General features: G+C 43.8%; 1 protein-coding gene across 6 annotated transcripts in view; it reads right to left on the bottom strand.

Moving 5' to 3' along the window:
* RNF144B (ring finger protein 144B) overlaps positions 1 to 24,157 on the bottom strand; it is a 279,170-nt gene that overhangs the window by 12,082 nt on the left and 242,931 nt on the right. For all 6 annotated transcript variants that reach the window (XM_069218759.1, XM_069218761.1, XM_069218762.1 and 3 more), the window contains 3 exons: positions 18,871 to 18,931; positions 15,020 to 15,224; positions 5,447 to 5,591 (listed from right to left, as the gene is read on the bottom strand). In XM_069218759.1, the coding sequence (XP_069074860.1) occupies positions 5,447 to 5,591; positions 15,020 to 15,224; positions 18,871 to 18,931 (411 nt within the window). The remainder of the gene's footprint in view (positions 1 to 5,446; positions 5,592 to 15,019; positions 15,225 to 18,870; positions 18,932 to 24,157) is intronic.

The following is a 24,157-nucleotide window of genomic DNA, read 5'->3' as shown; positions in this document are numbered from 1 at the left end:
AGATTGTGGAGATTGACTCCCCTACCTGTCATTGATGCCACTGTGGTGATTATGATCTGTGGCACAGGGTCCTGAAGTGGCCGCCCTTTTGATAAGTGGGTGTGATTCCACCACTGCAGAGATCTGTAAGTTTGGCGGTCTAACACTAGATCCTGTAGTTGACCCTAAGCCTGAGACCATTGCTGCGAGAGACACTGTTGCAGTGGTCTCATGTTTAGACGTGCATTGGGCACTATTGCTATGCATGATGCCATCATTCCCAATAGCTTCATGACAAACCTTACTATGCAAGTTCGATTGACCTGCAATTGGGATATGAGTGGAAAACACTTGGATTCGTTGTAGATTTCAGTAAGCTAATGATGACTGTTCAGAATTGCTCCTAGATAAGGTTGAATTGTGCTGGCTGAAGGTGAGATTTCTGGTGACTGATTGTGAACCCCAATTTGTGTAGGGTATCTATTGTGTATTGTGTGTGCTCTTGACAGTTCCGAATGGTGCTAGCTTTTATTAAGCAGTCGTCCAGATAAGGGAAGACATGCATGTACTGTCTTCTGAGGTATGTCGCAACTACTGCTAGAAATTTTGTGAATACCCTTGGTGCTGTTGTTACTCCAAAGGGTAGTACATTGAAGTGATAGTGCTTGCCTGCTATCACAAACCTTAAATACTTGCAGTGTGTGCTGGATGTATAGGAATATGGAAGTAAGTGTCCTTTAGATCTAATGCGGTCATGTAGTCTTGTTTCTGTAACAAGGGAATGACATTCTGCCATGTGGAAATGTTCTGACAGGATATATTGATTTAGAGGTCTGAGATCGAGAACTGGTCTGAGAGTGCCATCCTTTTTTTGTATGAGGAAGTATAGAGAATATACCACTGTCCCTTGCTGACTGATGGGTACCATTTCCATTGCACCTTTGAGTAAAAGAGACTCTACATCTTGTTTTAACAGAACAATGTGTTGGTGAGAAAACCTGTGTTAACGGGTGGAATGTTTGGTGGAGTGGAGATAAGTTATAGGCAATAACCATTGCGGATAATGGACAGTACCCATTGATCCATTGTAATTTGTTGCCAGTGAGGATGGAAATATTGCAGTCTTTCTCCCACAGGATATGTATGCTGTTTGGGGATGCAGGGAAAGTCACTGCTTTGATGAGGTGGAGGCACCTCTTGCGGCAGGGGATTTACCTCGGAATCTGAAAGTGTGTCCTCTATAAGAGCTCCTGAAAGATCCCCTGGGATAATATTGTTGTCCCAGTTTTTGTTGGGAGGTAAAGGCGTCTGAAGTTTGTGGCTTAAACCCTCCTCTAAATTGAGGTTCACGAAATGAGCCCCGAAAAGGTTTTGTATAAAGGGCTCCCATGGCCTTTGCTGTCTCAGAGTCCTTTTTCAATTTGTCAATGGTTGTATCCACCTCCGGTCCAAAGAGTTGCTGCTTATTAAAAGGCATGTTAAGGACCACTTGTTGTATTTCAGGCTTAAAGCCTGAGGATCTTAACCAAGCATGTCTCCTAATTGTGACACTAGTGTTTATTCCCCTAGCTGCCGTATCAGCTGCGTCTAGTGCTGATCTGATCAGATTATTAGCAATGGCTTGTCCCTCTTCCACTACCTTTTGTGCTCTTTTCTGATGTTCCTTTGGGAGGTATTGCAGGAACTCCTGCATCATGTCCCAATGTGCTCTGTCATACCTGGCCAAAAGAGCCTGGGAGTTAGCAATTCGCCACTGATTTGCAGCCTGAGTTGCTACTCTTTTGCCTGCTGCATCAAATTTGCAGCTTTCTTTATCAGGGGGAGGAGCATCCTCTGTGGACTGGCTCTTTGCCCGTTTTCTGGCTACACTGACTACGATGGAATCTGGTGGTAACTGCTGCAAAATAAAAACTTTCAGTTGGCACGACTTTATATTTTTTATCTATTCTAGTTGTTAATACCCTGGCCTTCACTGGTTATTTGAAAATGTCATCAGCATGTTTTAGCATTCCCGGTAACATTCGCAAACACTGATATTGTTTGTGAGTTGAGGAAAGAGTGTTAAATAGAAAATCCTCATCGATTGGCTCAGAGTGCATCTGTACACTGTGATAGGTGGCTGCTCTGGAAATGACCGGATTATAGGCTGTGGTATCCTCAGGTGGAGACGGTCTAGCGGGATACAAATCAGGATCATTGGGTGGGATTGGGTCAGAGTCATATATGTTCCATGGATCCATGTTGTAAATACTATCACTCATATAGTCCCCATGTGAAGAAGCATGAGATTGTGTGGGTGAAGTTGGTGGTGGTGGAATAGGAGGGGGTGGAGAAGAGGGAAGATAAGGCGAATGGGGTGGCGAAAGCTGTCTAGTCTTTGGCTTCTTTTTTAAAGATTTTCGCCGGTGAGGGGCCAGCATCCAAATTCTCTTGGGATGCTAATTTCCTCTTTGTAATTTGAGGAGGAGAGGCAATAATCTTTCCAGTCTCTTTCTGGATTTGAATCCTCCTTTGTGTTTGGTCCATGACCTAAAAAATGGGTCTAATGCCGGTTCCATCTCCCTCCAGTTCCGAAGATGAAACCTGTTTTCGGCCCTCAAATGAATGTTCCGAAACCTTGGTGGCTGCATGCTACATACGGGCCAAAAAAATGGTTTGATTGATATGGGAAAGTGTTTTCGGCTCCGAAGATGGGCTTTGATGTTTTGACTATAAAGAGAAGCCTGGATGTTTCAGCTCCGATGTGGTATGAAGCAGACTCAGTTCTAAAGGGGAAGCCTCCATCTTTCGACTCAACGCCAAAACAGGTGTTCGTGGGAGTGAGTCTTGGCCTTTATTGGTGCCGAACCCGAGGGTCGGTCGACAATTTGTTGTGTTCGGGTCAAACCATGGCCAGCAAGCAATGGTAGACCCAAGCCCTTCTGTGATTTCTTAGCTTGTTTTTGATGGGAAGAGGCTGGTGTACTCACATACTGTGCCGCAGGGAGTACCTTGCTGTTCTCATCTGAATCTCGGTCAGAGCCTCGAATAGAGACTGCAGTCTGTGCCTGTTCCTCACCAAAGATGTTGGGCGTTTGTTTGGTGGACTTCGACGCCATCTTCAACCGCCTTGCTATTCGATCTTGTAAGTCTTCTTCTATCAAAAGGACCGACATGCCTCGCAGGTCTGTTCTTGGTGGCCGGGAGAAAGGCAGAGGTTGCACACTGAATACTGGTTGGTGTAGGGGAACTTGGCATGGCACCGAGAACAGAATCAGATGGAGTCCGATCCATGAGCCTATGAAGCAGTAGGCCCGAAAAGGCCCAAGAAGGGCACGGGTGCCCGAAAGGGTGTTTATTCGATCCGGACGTTACAATCGGATTGAGTGTAGTCAGAAACACTATCGAAAACAATACCGACGTTAAGGAAAAGAAAGAGAAGTTCAGATAGTACTGAACCGAAAGTACCAGAGCGAGAGGGAACACGTCCGAACCAGACGGCAGAAAGAAAACAATCTAAAAAAAGGACTCAGTGCCGGGAGGAGGAGTCACTCGATCTTGTGACTCAAAAAAAGCTTCTTAGAAGGAAAACAACTTGTAACACTCCTAGCCTAAAACTAGATGTTGATATATGCACATCATGTGTATCTGCAGTTTCGCATGCTATCGCACATATACATATATATCAATATATATATATGTATATATATAAATGTATACACACACACAAACATATATACACTGAAAAAAACAAAGGTTACATAATGCTAGTGGAAAAATAATTTTTAAAAAACTCATAGAAATTCACTTAAAAAAAAACCCAAAGGTTACAGAGACTTTAGGCTTACGTTTAAATGTACAAAACCACAGAAATTCACCAGTTAAAGTTAGAGTTACTTCATGTAACTATACCTCACGCCCCTTCAATACAGTTTTTCATCAAAAATGTTACCGCAAATATTACATTGATATTATCAAAGATGTCATGAGTGACGTAATTTGTAGGTTAATTAGCAGTGCATGGCAAGGGCCAACTGAACAGCGTGGTGTGCAGCAATTTCTGAGGTGGTCAATAAGTTAATGACTAATTGCTACGTAAGATAAACAAATTCATGATGATCTCTCCGTCCACCGATATTAATGTTAAGCTATATTTGATATGAAAGCCAAAGTGAAGGCACTATAAAAATTAGTAGCATACTTTTAGGTTTTATGTTGTTTAAAAGAAAGGTGCCTTATGCCAGCTTTTATTCCAAAGGATTTTGACAACAGAACAGGTTGACTTTTACTCAGCAGATAGGAGACTGCGAGGCCTTCAGCTGAATTTTAGCAGTGCACCGTCATATAAATAAAATGGACAACAATGGGGGTAAAAATCTAAGTGTGGCAGTCAGAGGGTTACAAATGGGTGGGCCGCAAAAATATCCCAGGTAGCGAAGTCCATATTCTGTTGGACTGGAAAACAAACTTAACAAGTTCGAAAAAAGTTTAAGAAAATGCAAAAGTGGCAATGTTAATGCATAAAATTGTGTCTTGTACTGATCGGTCTTCCATAAAGGCTCAGTGATCGCAAAAATGCAGTGGATTGCCTCTCTCAGGGTAAATGTGCAACATACTGCGAGGCATAATCAAAAACATTCTGAAAAATATCAAGAAAACACAAGACACAGTGAAACGGACACTGGCAATGCCAACAGGTCAGGCTATAAAGTAATGTTGTAAGGTAATATGAAGCATTAAACGTATATAGCATGCGAATGGATATGTATTTGCTCGGAAGCAAAACAATGTAGAATAATAGTGGTGTAGGTTAAAAGTTAAGGTGACAGTTGCAAGTTGAGCCAGACCTAAGCATCCATATAGGCTAATGCCTCCCTCCTTCCATTTGTGCTGTTGCCAAAGATAAACAGTATAAAGTATCTAGATATCTAAGCCCCTTTAATAGGATTACAGTGCCATGTGTTTGCCCCTGAAACCTCAGGCTCAGTCAGCAGGATAAATAAACCAAATTATCATAACTGTGTGGAGGGCAAGCACTTTTTTCGTGGATGCACACAATTTCTGCCCAGTCAAAACATGTATTCCTGCTCTAAACGGGGGCAGTACCAAAGGCCAAAGCTTTTTCTAATGATGCACATCCAACTGTCAAGCTGAAACTGCGCTGTCAAGACAAACCATAAAGGTTACTGGGTCTGAGGCAGAAAAGGGCACAGCAGTCGAGAACAGGGGTTTGTAGATCTGGGGTCTGGACCCGCTAGTGCCGTAAGAAGCCTGTGAAGACCGACTACTAGGACAGATCATCATGTTGTAAGTAAAGGCGTGGCGTCACAAAAGCTGCTGCCAAATCCTGCTACAGGGAAGGGGCTCATTTTAGGAAGATGCAAACTATTTGGCTCTCATTACTACAGCTGTGTAGCTTGGTCTGATGCCCCTTCCACCCACTTCAATGAGTCCCCCTTCCAGATATTTCACCAGACGTGTTACTTACATCTAGATTTTGAAGGCAGTACCAGCAGAATGTGTGCTTGCAGTTCTTACACATCATTTGGGCGCAGCCTTCATTTCGTTCGATAAATATCTGGCACACTGGACACTGCTTAATTGGAGCCTCTGTGTCGGGGCTGATGAGAACACTTGAGAGAAAAAAATAAGAATTAAGAGTGAACGGCAAGATCTACAGTGGCACTGTACAAATCAATTCCCAGAACTCACGACCATTTATATACACTGCAATAATAATCTGGTGATAATATGAAAAACCTTTCGTGCTCCAAGGACAGAAGTGAACTCAATGAAAACAATGGACTCCTACTATTACAGCTTTACCTTAGGTTGTTTGTCACTGAAGCATCGAGTCCCCTTCAATAGCTTTTCGGTTTCTCAGTGCCAGCAAAAAATCAAAACTTCAGTGGAAAATGTTATAATACCGATCAATTGAAAAATAACTATTTTAATGCAATTTAAGCATCATGTCTCTGGTGTACAAGATTTGACAATGCCAATAAGCCAATGGGTCCGGCCTATGAAAGTAAATGCCTTTGTGTCATGATGAATTTAGGCGCTCAATAAGTCTTCATACATGCACTCTGTCACTTATCTTTGCAATCATGCATCCATTGATCTATCCACTATCTCATTCTTGCATTCACCCTATGTCACAACTGCAGTGAAATACACACAAATTAACATTAGATTCAAGATAGATTAGAAGAATACAAGAAAATAGAAAACATTCTACCATCTAAATAAGACAGACATATGCTTGCATTACCAGAGCTAAATGTCTCAGCGAGTGCCTTCCTTGCACAGGTGTTGTAAATATTCTAGCCTTGATTTAAACTTCAAGAATGGCCACCACATTCAGAAGCAATGTGTTGGCCGTTTTGGAATAATAAAACAAAGATACACTGTGGTCAATAACATTCCTAATGGTCTTTTGGTTTAGAGCAACTGGCCATGCAGGATACAGCGCACTGCTGAAGAAATACATGTCGAGCAAATGACCCATTAGCACTGTCTGGAAAGCTGTAGTATCCTCTTAAAAAGCACGCATTGCTTCAGTTGGAGTTTTCCCTCAACAAGAGGGAAATCAAGAGGTCATGACATAGAGAGCCCCAGCAAAATGGGAAGTCGCCCTCCCATGACCAGTTTACCTGTACAATTCAGTTCAACATTGTCTCACTAGAAACAAGCTATACTCAGCTGATGAGCCTTTAACAAGGTCGAATATTAAAACAAAGATAAACTATGGACAATAAAATTGCATAGTGGTGTTTTGGTTTAGAGCAACTGGCCAAGTAGGATGCAGCACACTAGAATAAATGAATGTCAAGCAAATTACCTTTTAGCACTGTCTGGAAAGCTGTAGTAACCTCTTAAGCACATATTGCTTCAGTCTGAGTTCTCCCTCAACACGAGGGAAATCAAGAGGTCTTGACATATAGACCACCCCAGCAAGATGGGCAGTCGCCCTCCTATGACCAGTTTACCTGTGCAATTCAGTTCAACACTGCACCACTAGAAACAAAGTATACCCTGCTGAAGAGCCTATAACAAGGGTAAAACTGATCCTGGTTTGCTTGTGGTACAGTTCAGGGAGGACCTGACCTTGCCTGGCAGTTCGGGCTGGACTGCTCCCATGGGGGCAGCGTCAAGACTGATATGCATATTGCTGGGTCCAAACTGAGGTGGCATGGTGTGCAAAATAACAATGGATTGGGATGCTGCCCGACAATTACCAGTGAAAGTGCTCCTTAGCACAAGGGCCTCTTTACTTCCTAAAGTGGTTAAACCTTTAATGTACGCCAAACAATCATCCTGCCTACATTTTACGCAGCCCCACATCAGTCTAAGGAATAGAAGAGACATCACAGTCTGGACCCAAAAAGAAAGTTGTCGTTTTACCTTGACTGATCCTGTGAGTTCCTGAAGGATGACCAGCTCTTCGTGGGGTTTGTGGGTGTGAGGAAAGGCCAGGTGGTGCAGAAGTGAACCATCTTACGTTGGGTCTCACTGTGCATCAAGGTCTGCTACGCACTGGTCAAAAAGCAACTTCCTGAGGGTTTGCAAGCTCATTCCACCAGAGCTAAAGTTGCAACTACTGCATTAGCATATGGAGTTCCAGTTCTGGAAATCTGCCAGGCATCAACGTGGGAGTCTTTGCCCACGTTTACTAAACATTACTGCCTGGACAGTCAGTTCAATAGGGATGGGCACTTTGCGCATTCTGTCCTAAAGGACTTCCTCATTTACAATTTGTTCACAGACCCACCTCGAGGGACGGTATTGCTTGAGCTTCTATTCAAAGGTAAGGAATCTGCAGCTAGAAGTCTTTATCAGATGATCAAGTTACTTACCTTCCGCAATACCTTATCTGGTAGAAACTATCTTTAGCTGCAGATTCCTTACCGACCCACCCATCCTCCTCAATCTGCAAACGGATTTCTAGGAACAGGCATAAGCCTTTCAGGGCCCTAGTTTTGACACGCCAGTGGTCAGTGTTCTTCTGTAGTGGAAAGTTGTGAAAAGTAACTGACGCTGGTGCGCTTGGGTGGCGCCCATATAGATGCCACAATGTCACTTCTGGGGCAGACGATGCCACCTACTGCGCACAGGTACCGCTCATGAAAATCTTCCGATTCCAATCTGACACCTGGAGGGAAATAAAAGGTAAGGAATCTGCAGCTAGAAATAGGCACAATTTAGAGTTTGCAGCTGGGTTACTCCATCACAAACTTGACAGATGTCCTATCCACCCTATTATGATTCCCAAAGGATATAATGGGATTGTAATACGGTGGCCAGGATATCCGTCACGTTTGTGACACAGTAACCACATCTGCCAATCTCTAAGTCAGGCCCATAGTTTTTACCAGATAAAGAGTTCATCTGCCCCAATCCAATCTGCCCAACTCCAACTCAAAATAATCTACCCCACTCCAAGCTTCCCCTTTGCAACCCAAAACAACCTTCCCCACTCCAATCCAAAACAACCTGCCCCACTCCAATCCAAAACAATCTGCCCCACTCCAATCCAAAACAATCTGCCCCACTCCAGTCTGATCACTCCAAAACAATCTGCCCCACTCAAATCCAATGCACCTCACCCCAATCCACTCCACTACATCCCAATTCACACCACTCCAATCCATCCCAATCAAGCCCAATCCAATCTACCCCATTCTAGTCCACTTAACAGCAATCCAATACACTAAACTCCACTCCAATCCAATCCAATCCACCCCACTCCAATCCACTCAACTCCACTCCACTCCACTCCAATCCAATCCAATCCACCCCACTCCAATCCAATCCACTCAACTCCACTCCAATCCACCCCACTCCAATCCAATCAACTCCACTCCAATCCAATCAACTCCACTCCACTCCACCCCACTCCAATCCACTCAACTCCACTCCACTCCACTCCACCCCACTCCAATCCACCCCACCCCAATCCAATCCAATCCAATCCACCCCACTCAACTCCACTCCACCCCACCCCAATCCACTCAACTCCAATCCAATCCACCCCACTCCAATCCAATCCAATCCAGTCCAATCCACTCCAATCCACTCCACCCCAGTCCAGTCCAGTCCAATCCAATCCACTCCAGTCCAGTCCAATCCAATCCACCCCACTCCAATCCAATCCACCCCACTCCAATCCACCCCACTCCAGTCCAGTCCAATCCAGTCCAATCCAATCCAATCCACCCCACTCCAGTCCAATCCAATCCACCCCACTCCAGTCCACCCCACTCCAGTCCAGTCCACCCCACTCCAGTCCAGTCCACCCCACTCCAGCCCAGTCCACCCCACTCCAGCCCACTCCAGTCCACCCCACCCCAGTCCAATCCACCCCACTCCAGTCCAATCCACCCCACTCCAGTCCAATCCACCCCACTCCAGTCCAATCCACCCCACTCCAGTCCAATCCAATCCAATCCACCCCACTCCAGTCCAATCCAATCCACCCCACTCCAGTCCAATCCAATCCAATCCACCCCACTCCAGTCCAATCCAATCCACCCCAGTCCAGTCCAATCCACCCCACTCCAGTCCAATCCAATCCACCCCATTCCAGTCCAATCCACCCCACTCCAGTCCAATCCAATCCACCCCATTCCAATCCAATCCACCCCACTCCAGTCCAGTCCAGTCCAATCCAATCCACCCCACTCCAATCCACTCCAGTCCAATCCAATCCAATCCAATCCACCCCACTCCAGTCCAGTCCAATCCAATCCACCCCACTCCAGTCCAATCCACCCCACTCCAGTCCAATCCACCCCACTCCAGTCCAATCCACCCCACTCCAGTCCAATCCAATCCAATCCACCCCACTCCAGCCCAATCCATAGTCCAATCCACCCCACTCTAGCCCAATCCATAGTCCAATCCACCCCACTCTAGTTCAATCCCCTCCACTCCACTACATACAGTCCGCCGCACTCTGAGCCAATAAATCCAATTCACCCCACTCCAGTTCAATCTACTCCACCCCAGCCCACTCCACCCCAGTCCTATCACCCAAATTCAATCCACCCACCCCAATCTAATCTACCCCACTCTAATCCGCCACAATCCAATTAATCTCACCCCATTTCAATCTACCCCACTTCACTCTACATCATTCTACTCTAAGACAGTCTCTGCCACTGAATCAATTAACTCTACTCCCTTCTACTCAACTCTACAACACTTTGCTTCCCCATTTCCTCTACTCCACTCTACAAAACTGAACTCCAACAAATCCACTCTACGTCACTACTCCCCCATTCCACACTCACACTCCATGCAACTAACTTTTAGCCATGCTGAACAGCAGCCACACTGGTGGACAACATGGCAAAACACATTGCCAAGTCAAGACCTCTTGTATAGTCAAGACCTATTGGCTTTGCCAATGCTTGTTTTAAGTGCAGCATTGGCAGATCACCAGGCAGTTGAATACTTCTGAACACTAGGTGGCGAGATACTCCAACACAGTCTGCTAGCTACTGGCAGCTTGTGATCGACGTTTTGGAGAAACCTGGTCTAGAAGATGATTAAACGTAGTTGCCTTGGGAGAGCTGTCCTGGTCTTACTTGCCTACAACAGGGGTATATATTTCCACCCCGCCACCCCACTGAAATGTGTTTTAGGCAACGTTTATCTGCCCCAAAGAAGAGACCAGAGGTCAGCAGGACACAAAAAAAAAGAGGATAAGTCTCCATTATTTCATGGCTTTCCTCTCTGACTCCTTTGTGGCACGCGAAGGAGAGAGAGAGAGAGAGGCCTCCAGAAAAGGGCTACAGGTCTGTAAGAGAGCATGGCTAGAAGGGATAGAGAAAGGGAAAATGTATGACACTTGCTGCAAACTTGAGCACACAATTAATGAGGACGGTTAAAAGGCCTGAAGGGCACAGTGGTGTTTCACTGCAATAAGAGTGCAAACAAGGTCATAATGTTACTGTTACAAAGTATACCTACCTAACTGAGAGAAAAGGATATGATCCTCTTGAACTAAATTATAATCTTGATTATAATCTCGTTGATTAGAAGAAAATCCTCCATTAATAATGGATTTATACGGAAACTACAGACCAAAACAGGTGGTTCTCAGCTGGCTCCCAATGAATTCTCGACTCTGCGCCTTTTCCTCTATAGTGCTCACTAACAGTTGTACTTTCAAGTTCTAAAATGCAGGCACGTGGAGCAAGCGTGCTAGCCAGACCGATTCATAACAACAGACTCACAAAGATTTTGGTAACAGAGATGTGACAGTCTTGTAGCATTACTGGCTAATTCCATGCCTACTCTTGAAATTCAAGAGTAAGCCAGAAGAACTACATGAGGAAGTCACAGCAAAATCTCTGTGAATCAAGTCACTAGTTGGGTACTATGCCGTAAAGAAATGGAGTAGTCAGTCTCTATTAAAACAGGCAATAAGAATTGTTCAGAAAACTGTGCCTCAGGGTCCATGCAAGTCTGTGTAGATGTAGAAGATCTTTGCTGGAGTGCGATTACAGCTTAAATGTTCTATCCTTGGCAACATCAATAACCCATAACAATTGAGTGTTGAAATATCCAACTAGTCAACTTTGGGTAGACTTATTTTCCTTCATGAGAATGGATGCTAGTTAGAGCCTGTCTTCACAAGCTCACAGAATGAAATGGTATGGTTAGAGTGCGTATGCCAATATTCTCTATGAAAACACTTAAATTTGCCTTCTGAAAGGCTCTGTGAACAAAGTAGCAAGAAAGATTAGAAGGACGTAGGAAGAGAGGTGACTCCTGCAGAGCCCAAGACGGTTGCAGGTCTATGGAGCTCCAAACCAAACCTTCTCTCACCTGTTATCCTCATGTGTATAGAGCTTGGGAGTTGTACGCAACATTCCTCTAAGTCAGCGACCACAGAAAGGTACAGGCAACAGTGTCTGTTGCACTGAAAACACCAGTCTGTGCCCTCCTTTGCTGCTAATTCCACCTACTCAGCCTATAAAACTGAAGAAAGTACTACACGCAATGATCCAGGAAAACAGATGTGGAACCTCTGTGGACCCCTGATTGCAAAGTGAGTCTGGAGTGTAGGGGGAGTGCAAAGCAGTGTGGACGTATGCTACAGAAATGGACAGCATCCAGGATGGTCAACAGAAACTGTGGACAGAAGCACTGCAAATTCCTAGAAGGTGGAGGAAGGCTCAACAGGAGTGCAGGGAGGGAGAATGCATAGCTGCCCACCTTTGTGACTGTTGCTCCCGTTCAGATACTTGATGAAACAAAGTCCTAGGATTAATGGTGCATTCTTCAAAACAAAGTTCCCAGCATCAAGGACAAATGAAACTGCTGCTGGTTTTGTAACTTACCAGCATTATACAATAGGGCCCACAAGCCACCATGGGATAGAAAACAAGCATTAGGACTAGCTAATGCCAAAATGGCTGCCAGAGCATCAGGATGAATGTACCCAGATGCGGAGACATAGTCAGCCATCTTGGAATGCGTTTCTACTACAGACAAAGTATGGCTGATTATGTGTACTTATGTGTTTGAAGCCATTTCAAGACGGTTACCAAAGCATATGCGTGCCAGTGTCTAGGCGTGCAATATGATGGATCAACAACCATTTTGCCATTTTTAATTTTATTTTCCCACCATGGCCAAAAGCCAGGTTGGAACCATAAATTAATTTAAGGACAAAGTGAAAAATCGTGCACTCCATTAATCCAGGCCATCTCATGAAACCGAGATACATTGAGGACACAATAGACAGCCATCCCACTAAAGGGGAGAGCAAACCTCATCACAAGGCCCCAGTTCATCGGATTCATCAAACTCAGAGGTAAAAACTAGCAACGGAAGTCCTCCATCTTGGGCACATATGTGGCTAGGCGTTCTTAATAATGGATAAAGTGAGCTAAAACTTCTCCTATTTTCATCAGGCCACTCCTTGAATATTGCAGTCGAGACACACATGGGGGCTACCTTTTATAAAGTCAGCAGTTTGTTGGTATTATCTATGTAGCGCTAAAGAACAGAAAGAAAGATGCTAACAACAAGCCATCACAGTTCTCTCAATTCCTCCTAAGTTGCCTTGCTCTCCTAAACAAAAAACACACATTAAAGTGAAACAAACATCTATGGGCATAAGGGACAGTAGTCAATGCTCCTGATGCTTTTTGGCAGAATGATGTCCCAAGTTCAATTCTTGTTTTCAGTTAGTAAATGAAAGTGTTCAAGATATTCCTTCTTTTCTAGCTTATTGTTAACTAACAAAGAATTAGCACTTTATGGATATCAGCCACCTAAGAGCACAAAGAGATTGTGAGCTGTTGCCTTAGATGCATGTTTATTTTATTCCTGTTGATATCTATCTATTACTAAGTATTGAATAAGTAGTTTCCCTGTTTTCATTTGGGCACATTTAACTTAATGGATGACAGACAATTCAACGTCAAAGTGGAACTTCATCAATGCTATTTAGCAGGATGAGTACTCAGTGGCCATGTCAACATAAAATAAAGGGAAGTGGGAACCATGGGGTATAGAAGCGGGACCTCCATTTTCAAGGGATTAAGGCAGTTTGGCTCACCTCCAGCCCTCAATGTGGCTTAGGCCATCTGCAACTTGTTGGCGACTGCCAGATTTTTCCTCCAATTCAGTGTTTATGTGGGTGCAATTCACATACATACAGACTCCAAGTTGATAACTGCCTGGTGTGTTTGCCTTTGAGGATAGTTAGGTGAAATGTTTATTTAACTACTGAAAATGGCGGAAGATGCGTGGTTCACTGGCTCTAGCCAGCTCTACCGGCCATTAAAGGCCCGCTTCCTCGTTAACAAGGGAAAGGGCCTTTAATAGCCAGTAGAGCCCGCTACGGCGGGTTCTAAGGCTATTAGAACATCCTGCCACTAGAGGGCAGAATGTTCTATCAAATAAAACGAATTCCTCACAAAGCCCAAAGGGATTAAAATCCCCTCAGGCTCTGTGAGGCTTTGTTCACAGCTCATGCTGTGAACAAAGAACATTGGAATGTTGATCCTCCAGGTTTTTACCAGGAGCACCCCATTGTCTGCAATGGAGCCCCCAACATTACAATGTTCTAATACTGCTTAATACAGTAGTAATACAGCTGTTAGTTTTTAGTACTAACACATTTTAGCACCAGTAATTACACAGCTGTGTTATTAGTGACGGCTGGCAGATTTTGGAGGAAGGGGGGAGGGCGGGAAGCACACTTTCACACACACACACATCCATTAACAACACTCATCAACATTCAAACTTACATTTAAAAAGAACGAACACACACACACACACACCCCCCCCCCCCCCCCTACTTACCTTCAGCCTCGGAGGTCCAAGGAGGGTTGGGACTGCTGCCTTCCCTCACCTCTGGTCAGCCAATGAGGGAAGGCAGCAGTCACAGCCTCGTCACAGAGTGGAATGGGGCCAGTGAGACTGCTGACCCCACCACACTCTGTGATGAGGTGTCACTGATTGACACTCTCCCTGGGCGCTTCAGGGTTTAAACCTGAAACGACCAGGTCAAAGTCAATGGGTGACGCTTTCCTCGTCACTCGGGAGAGGGCCTCTAGGCACCTTTGCTGAGCCTAGGAGATCACGTCTATAGGAGCTGTGACCTCTTTAGCCCAGCAAAGTTCCGCTCAGGCAGCAAGGAGTATGCGCAAATCGCGCATGTCTGCTCCTGGCTGCCTGACCTGAACAAGAAGAGTGTCTCTCAGGCTGACCGTTGCTCAGCCTGACCGGCTCTCTTCATGAGGGGCAAAAAATGGGGGGGCGTGGCCCCTCCGCTCTAAAGGACGGGCCACGCCTGGTCGTTATGCAAGTCCAAAATTCCACATATGCTACCGCAATGAGTGATAATGTCAGCACCACTTAACAGTTTATCCTAGCAATATTTATGATAATGTGGCTTGGATGTGCAGGCAAGAGGGAACAGTTGTAGTTGAATATACAGTGATACCAATAATTTAATACATAAGTCAGGTGTTAACTGTTTAACACTTGCACAAATAACTGTCAGATATTTCATGGCATAGCATCGTCCACTTACCCATGCTCTGTTGGCACTACAATGGGTTGACCTTCATGGCACACACGCTCCGGGTGCCAAATGGCCTTGCAGATGGAACAGAACGTCAGATGGCACGTCTGGCAGACTACTTCCACAGGCTGCCCTGAGTCGCTGGGTTTGACTTCACACACAGATTGACAGTCTGCAGAAGGGCACCATGTTCTATGTGGATCTAAGTGCACTTCTGAAATGTCAACAGAGCAACACATTCAGTTCTTTTTCATACTACATTTCATGATTATAGTCTCTTGTTCTGCCTTTCTAAAGGAATTTTGCACAATGATCGCCACCCTCTGTACAGCCATGAAGAGAGCTCTGTCCCCAAATTGCTGAATCATCTAATCATAGCCTTCATCTTAAAGAGGATTACAGGAGAACCAAAATATATTACCAACTACTGCTACACTTCAAAATGTTCATTAACCAAATGCCTCTAGTCGTATGTCGCATTTCACAAATTACTGCATGCCCACAAATCAATAGACAGACTGAGATCATACTGGCGGCCATCAGAATCTGCTTACTTCCTATGATGAGAATCACCCAGAATCCTTGATTTGTCCACAGCCTATAGGAACCCACACGAACACTGGCAGGATGGACTTCTTTTGTTTTATGCTGCTGAATACATTTTGCAAGTGAATTTATTTTTTGATGGGTTGTGCTTTATATATCTCCCAAAAAATGCATTTTGTCTTGACTAACTAGGCCCATATTCCCTTGGAGAAGTCCAATACTGGGTAAGAAAAATGAGAAAAGAAATCCAGGCGCCCTTTTCAACGTGGAACTCTCTCTCGCTTCCAAAGGGGTCATGGAAATTCACCGGTCAGGGGAACACACTTTTAATTGAATATGCTCAGAAGACCGTCTAATTATTTTGTTTAGTCACTGGACAGAAATAACCAAATCATTAGTCCTGGCACACACACTCATAGTACCATCAAAATATATGGAGGAAGGCACACAAAAAAACCTTTCCCAATAATAAAGTAAAACTACAGGCAGTCAAAATGTACCACAACATGAAAATGCACAAACAAATAACACAGTCCTCGAAATCACCCCACTGGTTATCAGTGAAACCCACTTAAAATTTAAATCATCATCTGGTGTGACAATCATTTTTGATGCACCACTACCCACAGGACCTTCTCCTCGGACTCCCTCATTACGACTGGGAAGAAGTGCCCCTCACCTTCCACAGCCCCTCTATCACGTATATTCCATTTGTTTTAAAGCACTGGTAAAGGATGGATTTACTAATAAGAATGTATATCTATTTGAACAAACCCTTTTTTAGCAACATTTAGAATAGATAATGGAAGAGGATAAAAAACAATGTCCTAATCTATTTTATGCAATCTGTATACAGCTCTTTGATGATAGTTCGTAACAGTCACTGTTCTATAAAAGGGGTATCTTATGAACTACAGTTAAAAAAAATGAAAAGATTTCTGTGGCAAAAGCAGTAATCTGGTCTGCTATTCATATAAAACACTGATTTGTGATCCGCAGTTTACGCGTTCTTTGCAGCAGGCATATGAACCTTCTGCACTACTTTATGGTGAGTCAAAACTGACAGGAGACAATACTCCGATCTCTCCAACAGGAATATTAATCACAAGGATTATCTTGTCATTTGTATTGCTGCCTGAAAGCTGGATCCACAAGGAACGCTGCAGCATGTGTTTTTAAATGTTAAGTTATTGATATAACCTCACCTCCCCCACCCTCGAGGTCAGCGCTCCACTCCCCAAGCCAGCACCCAGTGTGGATGCACTGGCTGCAGTGACCTAAAGCCGGCCCTGTAAATCATTATGCACAACACAGAAAGCCAGTAATAGCAAAAGTTCTGTCAACTTACAAAAGCTCCTGTCAAAACAATCCCATCAGAAATCTAGCATCACGCTACATCCCTGCTACCTGAGAAGGTATACTCAAATGCCTCAAGTAATGAGGCAGGTCACTCAGGTGAAGAGTTTTCACCCAAACCATTTATTTTTCTTGAAATACCTAAAATAGCATATTTTAGGCACCCTTCTAAAATGGATGTGCTAGAGAGAAGGGAGAGGACGGAGCGAGATGGCGCAGTACATGTGAAGAAGATTGTGGGCCAACTGTGGCAGCTGTATGCTTTTGGTGGTAGCCCTCTTACAATGGGTCCTCCAAAAAAAAGAAGATAGAACAGCTGGGCAGTTGATCTGGCTCTCACAATGGGACCACTAATTCTGCGGTCCCTCTATTACTGAGTAATAAATAAGGAAGTTGCATGTTCGCTGAAACAGCAGGTGCAACCTTATTAAAGGAGAGAGGCGACACATTTAGGATGGGGTCTTCAAAGAAATTTACAATGAAGGTGGCTAAAATGGAGCCAGAAGCACCCACATGTGGGTACTTGCTTTCTCCACTGAACAGCACAAATTGACTCAAAAAATAAGATCATGAGGTATAATTCTGTCTTGTTATGGGAATGTGCATATGTGGCATTCAACAGGGACGATCACCTTAACTTTCAGATTTGCATTTGGAGCTAATTGGGCATTAACTTTTCTGGAGGATCATCTGAAATATGGAGAAACCAGAAAACTCTAAAGTCTGACATGTAAGAGTCTTTTCTCTTGTTCCTTCCATTTTTCCACACACTTTATGGGAGCAGGACTTCTGCATTGACTTATTAAGAAAGTTAAACTGAAATCAGATTTTTACTACAAGAAAATTGATTTAGGTCTTCAAACATTAAAAAGAGGGAAATATTCAGAGAAGCTGATACTTGTGGGTGTAATTTAATGCTTGCCATCTTTTGAATTGCAAATAAAAATAATATTTAAAAATAAATAAATAAAAGGATAGGACTATCGCATGCAGACCTATCCACATCTAATAACCATCTAACAATCAGTCGCCCAGCCACCAAAGAGAAGAAGTCCCACTACCCAAAGTTTCATCTAACCTGAGGCATTGCTTAGTAATAAGCTACCTATATCTGCCTTTTTCAAAATGTTTGCAGACACCTGACTTTTTGCCTGCTCTAAAAAACCATGGAGTTCCGATGTGAGAGACCCAAGTCTGTACCCACGTTCCTGTAACTCCAAGCACACTTTACAAACTAACACTTGTCTGACATCTACCGAAGCACGTTCTATTAGACAAGAGGCACTCTTTGTTGGCTGGTACGTAAAGGAAATAAGTCAACAAAAAGTAAACAGTAGGAAAGAAGAAAACCACGGCACGTCACAGGATCACGGTGAGAAAACTTTATTCCTTGGTAATACGTCAGGGCTGAAATCCTCTGGTGTCATAAAAATGCACTAGGAACGTGGTGTAAGAACACAATACTTTTTTCCAGTTTGAATAACAACAGCCGACACGTGTTTCGTCATCCTTGACTTTTTCGAGGCTTGTTAAATATGAACAAAGAGATTAAATTATGATGGGACTCCAAGAGTTTGTACAGCAAAGTGTACACATATTGGCATGGAAGCAATCAAAGGACATAGACCCTGGTAAGTCTGCAGAGCGTCCGTTATATTGTGAACCAAAAGTAAGTAGCGTTGTCCTAGGTTGGGACAAAAAGTAAACAGTATCGGTCTTCAAATTGTATCTAGTGTGTCAAAGGTGTTAATGTCCTGTGTGGTGTACAGTTACATACACTTCATTATCAACCTATGGCACCTAGAGTATAACAAATAATACTTCAGGTAGCTAGCAAAAGTGAGGTACATAACTGCTGTCAGCCAAAGTAAACTTTCCCTGATCAAGATATTGAAAGTGCCTGGAAAACTCAGTCAACCCTTCAAGTAAACAGAGATAACGTCATCAAATGAAAATACCTCGTTCAAATTTCAACCGTTGGTACAACTGCAACTGATCAACAGATGTCAAATAGGCAATCTGAAAATAAATAAGAAAAAGATGTTATGAGCCACCTTGAACACACATACGCTCAACAATATAAAATGTAACCCAAAATACATGCATATGCTTCCACCCACGGTGGCAGCAAATCTATAGGGGAGGTGGTGGTGCGTGTTGGGGGTGGGGTGGTAGGGGGTGTTTGGGGGGAGTACAAGGGGAGGAATAAAAATATAATTAAAAAAACGTACCTCTTCCTGTTGCCTCGCTCCTCTTCTTCGGGTGTCCCAACATTCACTGGGACAGCAGCACAGGCTCCCCAGCAATCCTGCCGCTGCTTTCATGCTAAAGCTTGCATGGAAGCAGCATCAGGATTTGTCTGAGCAGCTTGGACTGCCGCTCAGATACTGCCCTGGGGTCTATGCGGTTTCTCCAGCCCAGCTGTTCTACACAGCCAGACGATAGAAACCTAAGTGCACATGTGTGTTTGGCCGGCCCAGGACGGCCGGCCAAACACACATGTGCACTTAAGAGCACTCTCTCCTCCTCCTCCTCCCCCTTCCCCTCCCGTGGCCTAGCCTTGCCCTTCCCTTCACATGCTGCTGGCTGTCAGCAGCTGAAAGATAAAACGATAAATAAATATCGATTTACCTTTCAGCTCCTGGCTTAGCTAGGGGAACGACGATCCTTTGCCACCTCTGTGTGCTTCTTATATGAAATTCTGAATAATTTAAGACGAAGGTCAAAATCATATGTTCATTTAATCATACCAGATGGTAACGTGTTACTGTTTTCTAATCACACTAATGCAAATATAAATGGTACTTGAATGCCTTTAACTAAGTAAAATTGAATGAAATGAATACTGTTAGAAATGGGGTCTTTGGTTGACAGCCAGGTTACCCACTGTTCAAGCAACGACCCTCATTCTAGTCAGGGTAAAAGAGAATCACCCTCAGCTAACCCCTGCTTACCCCCTTAGTAGCTTAGCAGAGCAGTAGGCTTAACTTGAGAGTGCTAGGTGTAAAGTATTTGTAACAACACACACAGTAACTTAATGAAAACACTACAAAATGACACCACACCAGTTTAGAAAAATAGGTAATATTTATCTAAACAAAACAAGATCAAAACGGCGACCTACAAAAGTCAAGTTCTGAATTTGTAAAGATTAAACTCAAAAATAGCGCTTAGAAACACAAAATGCTTCGATGAGGTGTTAACACGGTGTCGTGACGGAGTCGCGCAGACCACCAAGTTCAGTACCTTTGGTGAAGAGTGAAAACAAGCCGATGCGCGAAGTCAGGGATCGCGGCGTCTGTGCGAAACGTTGAATCTGCGCACTTCGAGCGGCGTCGGTCACGACGTGGTGCAGCAACTTCCACAGAGTCGCAGACTTCAGTGGGGCTGCAGCGGCGTCGGGCCTGCGAAGGTCGTCGCTTTCCAGCGAAGATCACGGAGTCGGTTGCAGGTGGCTTCACCGGATTCAGCAGCGGTGTCGGTCTGAAGTCTTCTGAAGTTGATTTCCTAGGATTTCCACCAGCTTTCCTTTCAAGGGCCCAGGGACTGAATAGGGCACCACTTGTCAGAGCAAGAGTATCTCCAGAGACTTCAGGTGCTCGCAGAGAGAAGTCTTTGCTGTCCCTGAGACTTCAAACAACAGGAGGCAAGCTCTAAATCAAGCCCTTGGAGATTTCTTCACAAGATGGAAGGCACACAAAGTCCAGTCTTTGCCCTCTTACTCTGGCAGAAACAGCAACTGCAGGATAGCTCCACAAAGCACAGTCACAGGTAGGGCAGCACTTCTCCTCAGCTCTTCTCCAGACAGAGGTTCCTCTTGATGTCCAGAAGTGATCTAAAGTCTGTGGTTTTGGGTGCCCTTCTTATACCCAATTTCTCCTTTGAAGTAGGCCTACTTCAAAGTAAAGTCTCTTTTGAATGTGAAATCCGGCCTTGCTCAGGCCAGGCCCCAGACACTCACTAGGGGGTCGGAGACTGCATTGGGTGAGGACAGGCACAGCCCTTTCAGGTGTAAGTGAGCACTCCTCCCCTCCCTCCTAGCACAGATGGCTCATCAGGAAATGCAGACAACACCCCAGCTCCCTTTGTGTCACTGTCTAGTGTGAGGTGCAACCAGCCCATCTGTCAAACTGACCCAGACAGGGAATCCACAAACAGGCAGAGTCACATAAATGGTATAAGCAAGAAAATGCTCACTTTCTAAAAGTGGCATTTTCAAACACACAATCTTAAAATCAACTTTACTAAAAGATGTATTTTTAAATTGTGAGCTCAGAGACCCCAAACTCCACAAGTCCATCCGCACCCAAAGGGAATCTACACTTTAATCAGATTTAAAGGTAGCCCCATGTTAACCTATGAGAGGGACAGGCCTTGCAACAGTGAAAAACGAATTTAGCAATATTTCACTGGCAGGACATTTAAAACACATGACTATATGTCCTACCTCAACCATACACTGCACTCTGTCCTTGGGGCTACCTAGGGCCTAACCTAGGGGTGCCTTACATGTAAGAAAATGGAAGGTTTCGGCCTGGCAAGTGGGTACACTTGCCAAGTCGAATTTACAGTTGAAGCTGCTCACACAGACACTGCAGTGCCAGGTCTGAGACATGATTACAGAGCAACTTAGGTGGGTGGCACAACCAGTGCTGCAGGCCCACTAGTAGCATTTGATTTACAGGCCCTGGCACCTCAAGTGCACTTTACCAGGGACTTACTAGTAAATCAAATATGCCAATCATGGATTAACCAATCAACAATACAATTTACACAGAGAGCATAAACACTTTAGCACTGGTAAAGTGCTCAGAGTGCAAAAACCAACAGCAAAAGGTCAGAAGAAAATAGGAGGCAAAAAGACTGGGGATGACCCTGCATAAGCAAAAAAGTCCAACAAATACCAAACCTCTTGCCACACAAGCCCAGTTTTCTTGGTAAAATAATCATATCCATTGTCAATATCAAGAGTGAGGCACTTTGTTAATCCCTAAAAGATGAATTTCCTTTCTGACTGATTATGCCATGGGCAGAAGACCCAAAGGCGAGCAACCATTCACTCAATGCAACTGCTGAGGGTGTGCAAACATTCACAAGAGTCAACTTATGCGAAGAGGCAGGGAGGCAAACGTGCCCCACTACCATGTGGAAGGGGGAATCTTACACCTGTTACTAGAACCTGGGAGGTGAAGTCTTGAGCTGATCTTTAAAGTACTTTAAAATCCAGTCCTGGAAAAATACAGCACCTAGGAAGTACACCTGATTGAGTCCAGGCACGCTGGACCTAAAGGAATAAGAGGAGAGTAGCTCGAGATACCTTGAAAGACATCACTGGGCGAGCTTACGTAGTTCAAATAGACCATAATAACCAGTAGTCTGTAAAAGAGCAGCACATCAATACTTAAAAAGGCTTAATAGTGCAGGTCTAGAGAATCGGGAAGCCTTGAAGACAAGTGCAAGGTTCCCAAAGAATAATGCCTCAGCTGACATAACAGAATTCCAGCCACAAAGAGTTAGATGTAGCAAATAGTTTTACCCATTATGTCTATGAGAAAATGCTTTAGTACGTATGGCCCAGAATCCATCCGGATGTTAGAGTGGCAAAGGCCTGTATTGAGTGTCAGGCAAACTAAAGTGGCCAAGGAGAAACATACATCAATACCTACATATTTCAGATCTGCTCTGATTTTAGAGAAACATGCAGTTATCTAATTATTAAAAAAAAAAAAAAAAAAAAAAATTACCAAAATGGAAATAAAAAGACTCAATAATAAAGTACCTAATCAAATTAGATAAAATGGACCAAAGCAGATAAAACATTAATTTCAAAATCTGTACTTGCTTCTAAGTACAAGCATCTCAATTGAAAAAAATAACATTTCTAACTCGGTTCGGAATAATGAAGCTTATAGTCATCAGTGAGCCTTATACCATCAAATAGTCATTTCCATGCCACCATGGGCAAATACAGGCCATCGGACGGTATAGAGGTCTTTCTTCATGTGGTATGTTTAACTAGCAAAAATAATTACGGTCATCAATTGAGCAATAATTATACGGGGCAATATCAAGCCAGTGCATTATCACGGGCTTTTAAATTACTGAAGTGAGTGGGCAAAGCAAAGGACCTGAATGCAGGTGTAGAAACTGTAAAAGACTGTGGCCATGGCGAGAGAAAGCACCCAGTTTCATACAGCCAAAGGACCATAAAAAAAGAAGGATCCTTACTTTAGGAAAAACGAGCATTGGCAGAACCAATAGGTTTGTTGTTCACACTGCACTGCCAATAAAACAAACCTGTCAGCTGCAGTGCGAAACAAAAAAAAGACGGCTTTGAATATACATTGCATTTATGAGGTAGACGAGAGTGTACTTTACAGATATACAACAGTCCTTGATGACCTTCAAAGAAGGCAGATGGTTATACCCACAGCCTGCAGCAAGAATATCAGACTAAAATACTCCAGTGAGCTGGTCCTGGATGTAACTGACAATGTCTCAAGCCAATGGCTGAAGGTTTCCTAGACAGAGTCAAACGGCTGACAAAGGATAAACCAAAGGCCACAGAGAACATAAAGAGTCACAAAGGTACCTTCAGACAGAAACATTAAAACATTAGTTTACAGCTGAAAATACCTCATTTACACCTGTGAGCAATTCGCAATGGCACTAGCAAATGTATTTATTTCTGGTGACTTCTCCACCAAAAATCGAGGATAATCTGCAGTAGTTACTCCCATGTGAGAATGGGGAGGGGAGCTTGCAAAATGGGACTTTCATGGCGTGATTCGCATTGGAAGTTTTGGAATACTTACAAACCTGTACGTTTGTGGGAATTCCCAAACTCCAATCTCACGTCTTCTTGCCCTGGAAATGGTGACAGATTCACTATACCAAGGGATGGAGTAAGTCCCCTTTCTGGAGGGAACAGGGGAACAGACCACCCACAGAAATGCTGGAAAGACTACTATAAACTAGAGAGGTCATATCGAAAGCTCCCTTCTCCACTAAATGATCAGAAGGATTTTGACAAAATAATAGTCTGAGAACCTTTTTTAGTCCATGAAAGAGCTGGGCATAGCATAAGTATGTTTTCACTACAGTGGTTTTAAAGAACTTGAAGAAACAAATTTCATGCTGCTGTGAAGAGCCATAAAGTAAGAGAGGAAAGATGGTAACAAAAGTATGTACATGTAACCATCTTGATTATATAATTAACAATGTAGAAAATATTTTCATTGACTT

This window comes from Pleurodeles waltl, chromosome 2_1 (genome assembly GCF_031143425.1).
Source record: "Pleurodeles waltl isolate 20211129_DDA chromosome 2_1, aPleWal1.hap1.20221129, whole genome shotgun sequence".
Lineage (NCBI taxonomy): Eukaryota > Metazoa > Chordata > Amphibia > Caudata > Salamandridae > Pleurodeles > Pleurodeles waltl.
The sequence above is the reverse complement of the archived record's forward strand: the minus strand, read 5'-3'. Positions and strand labels throughout refer to the sequence as shown.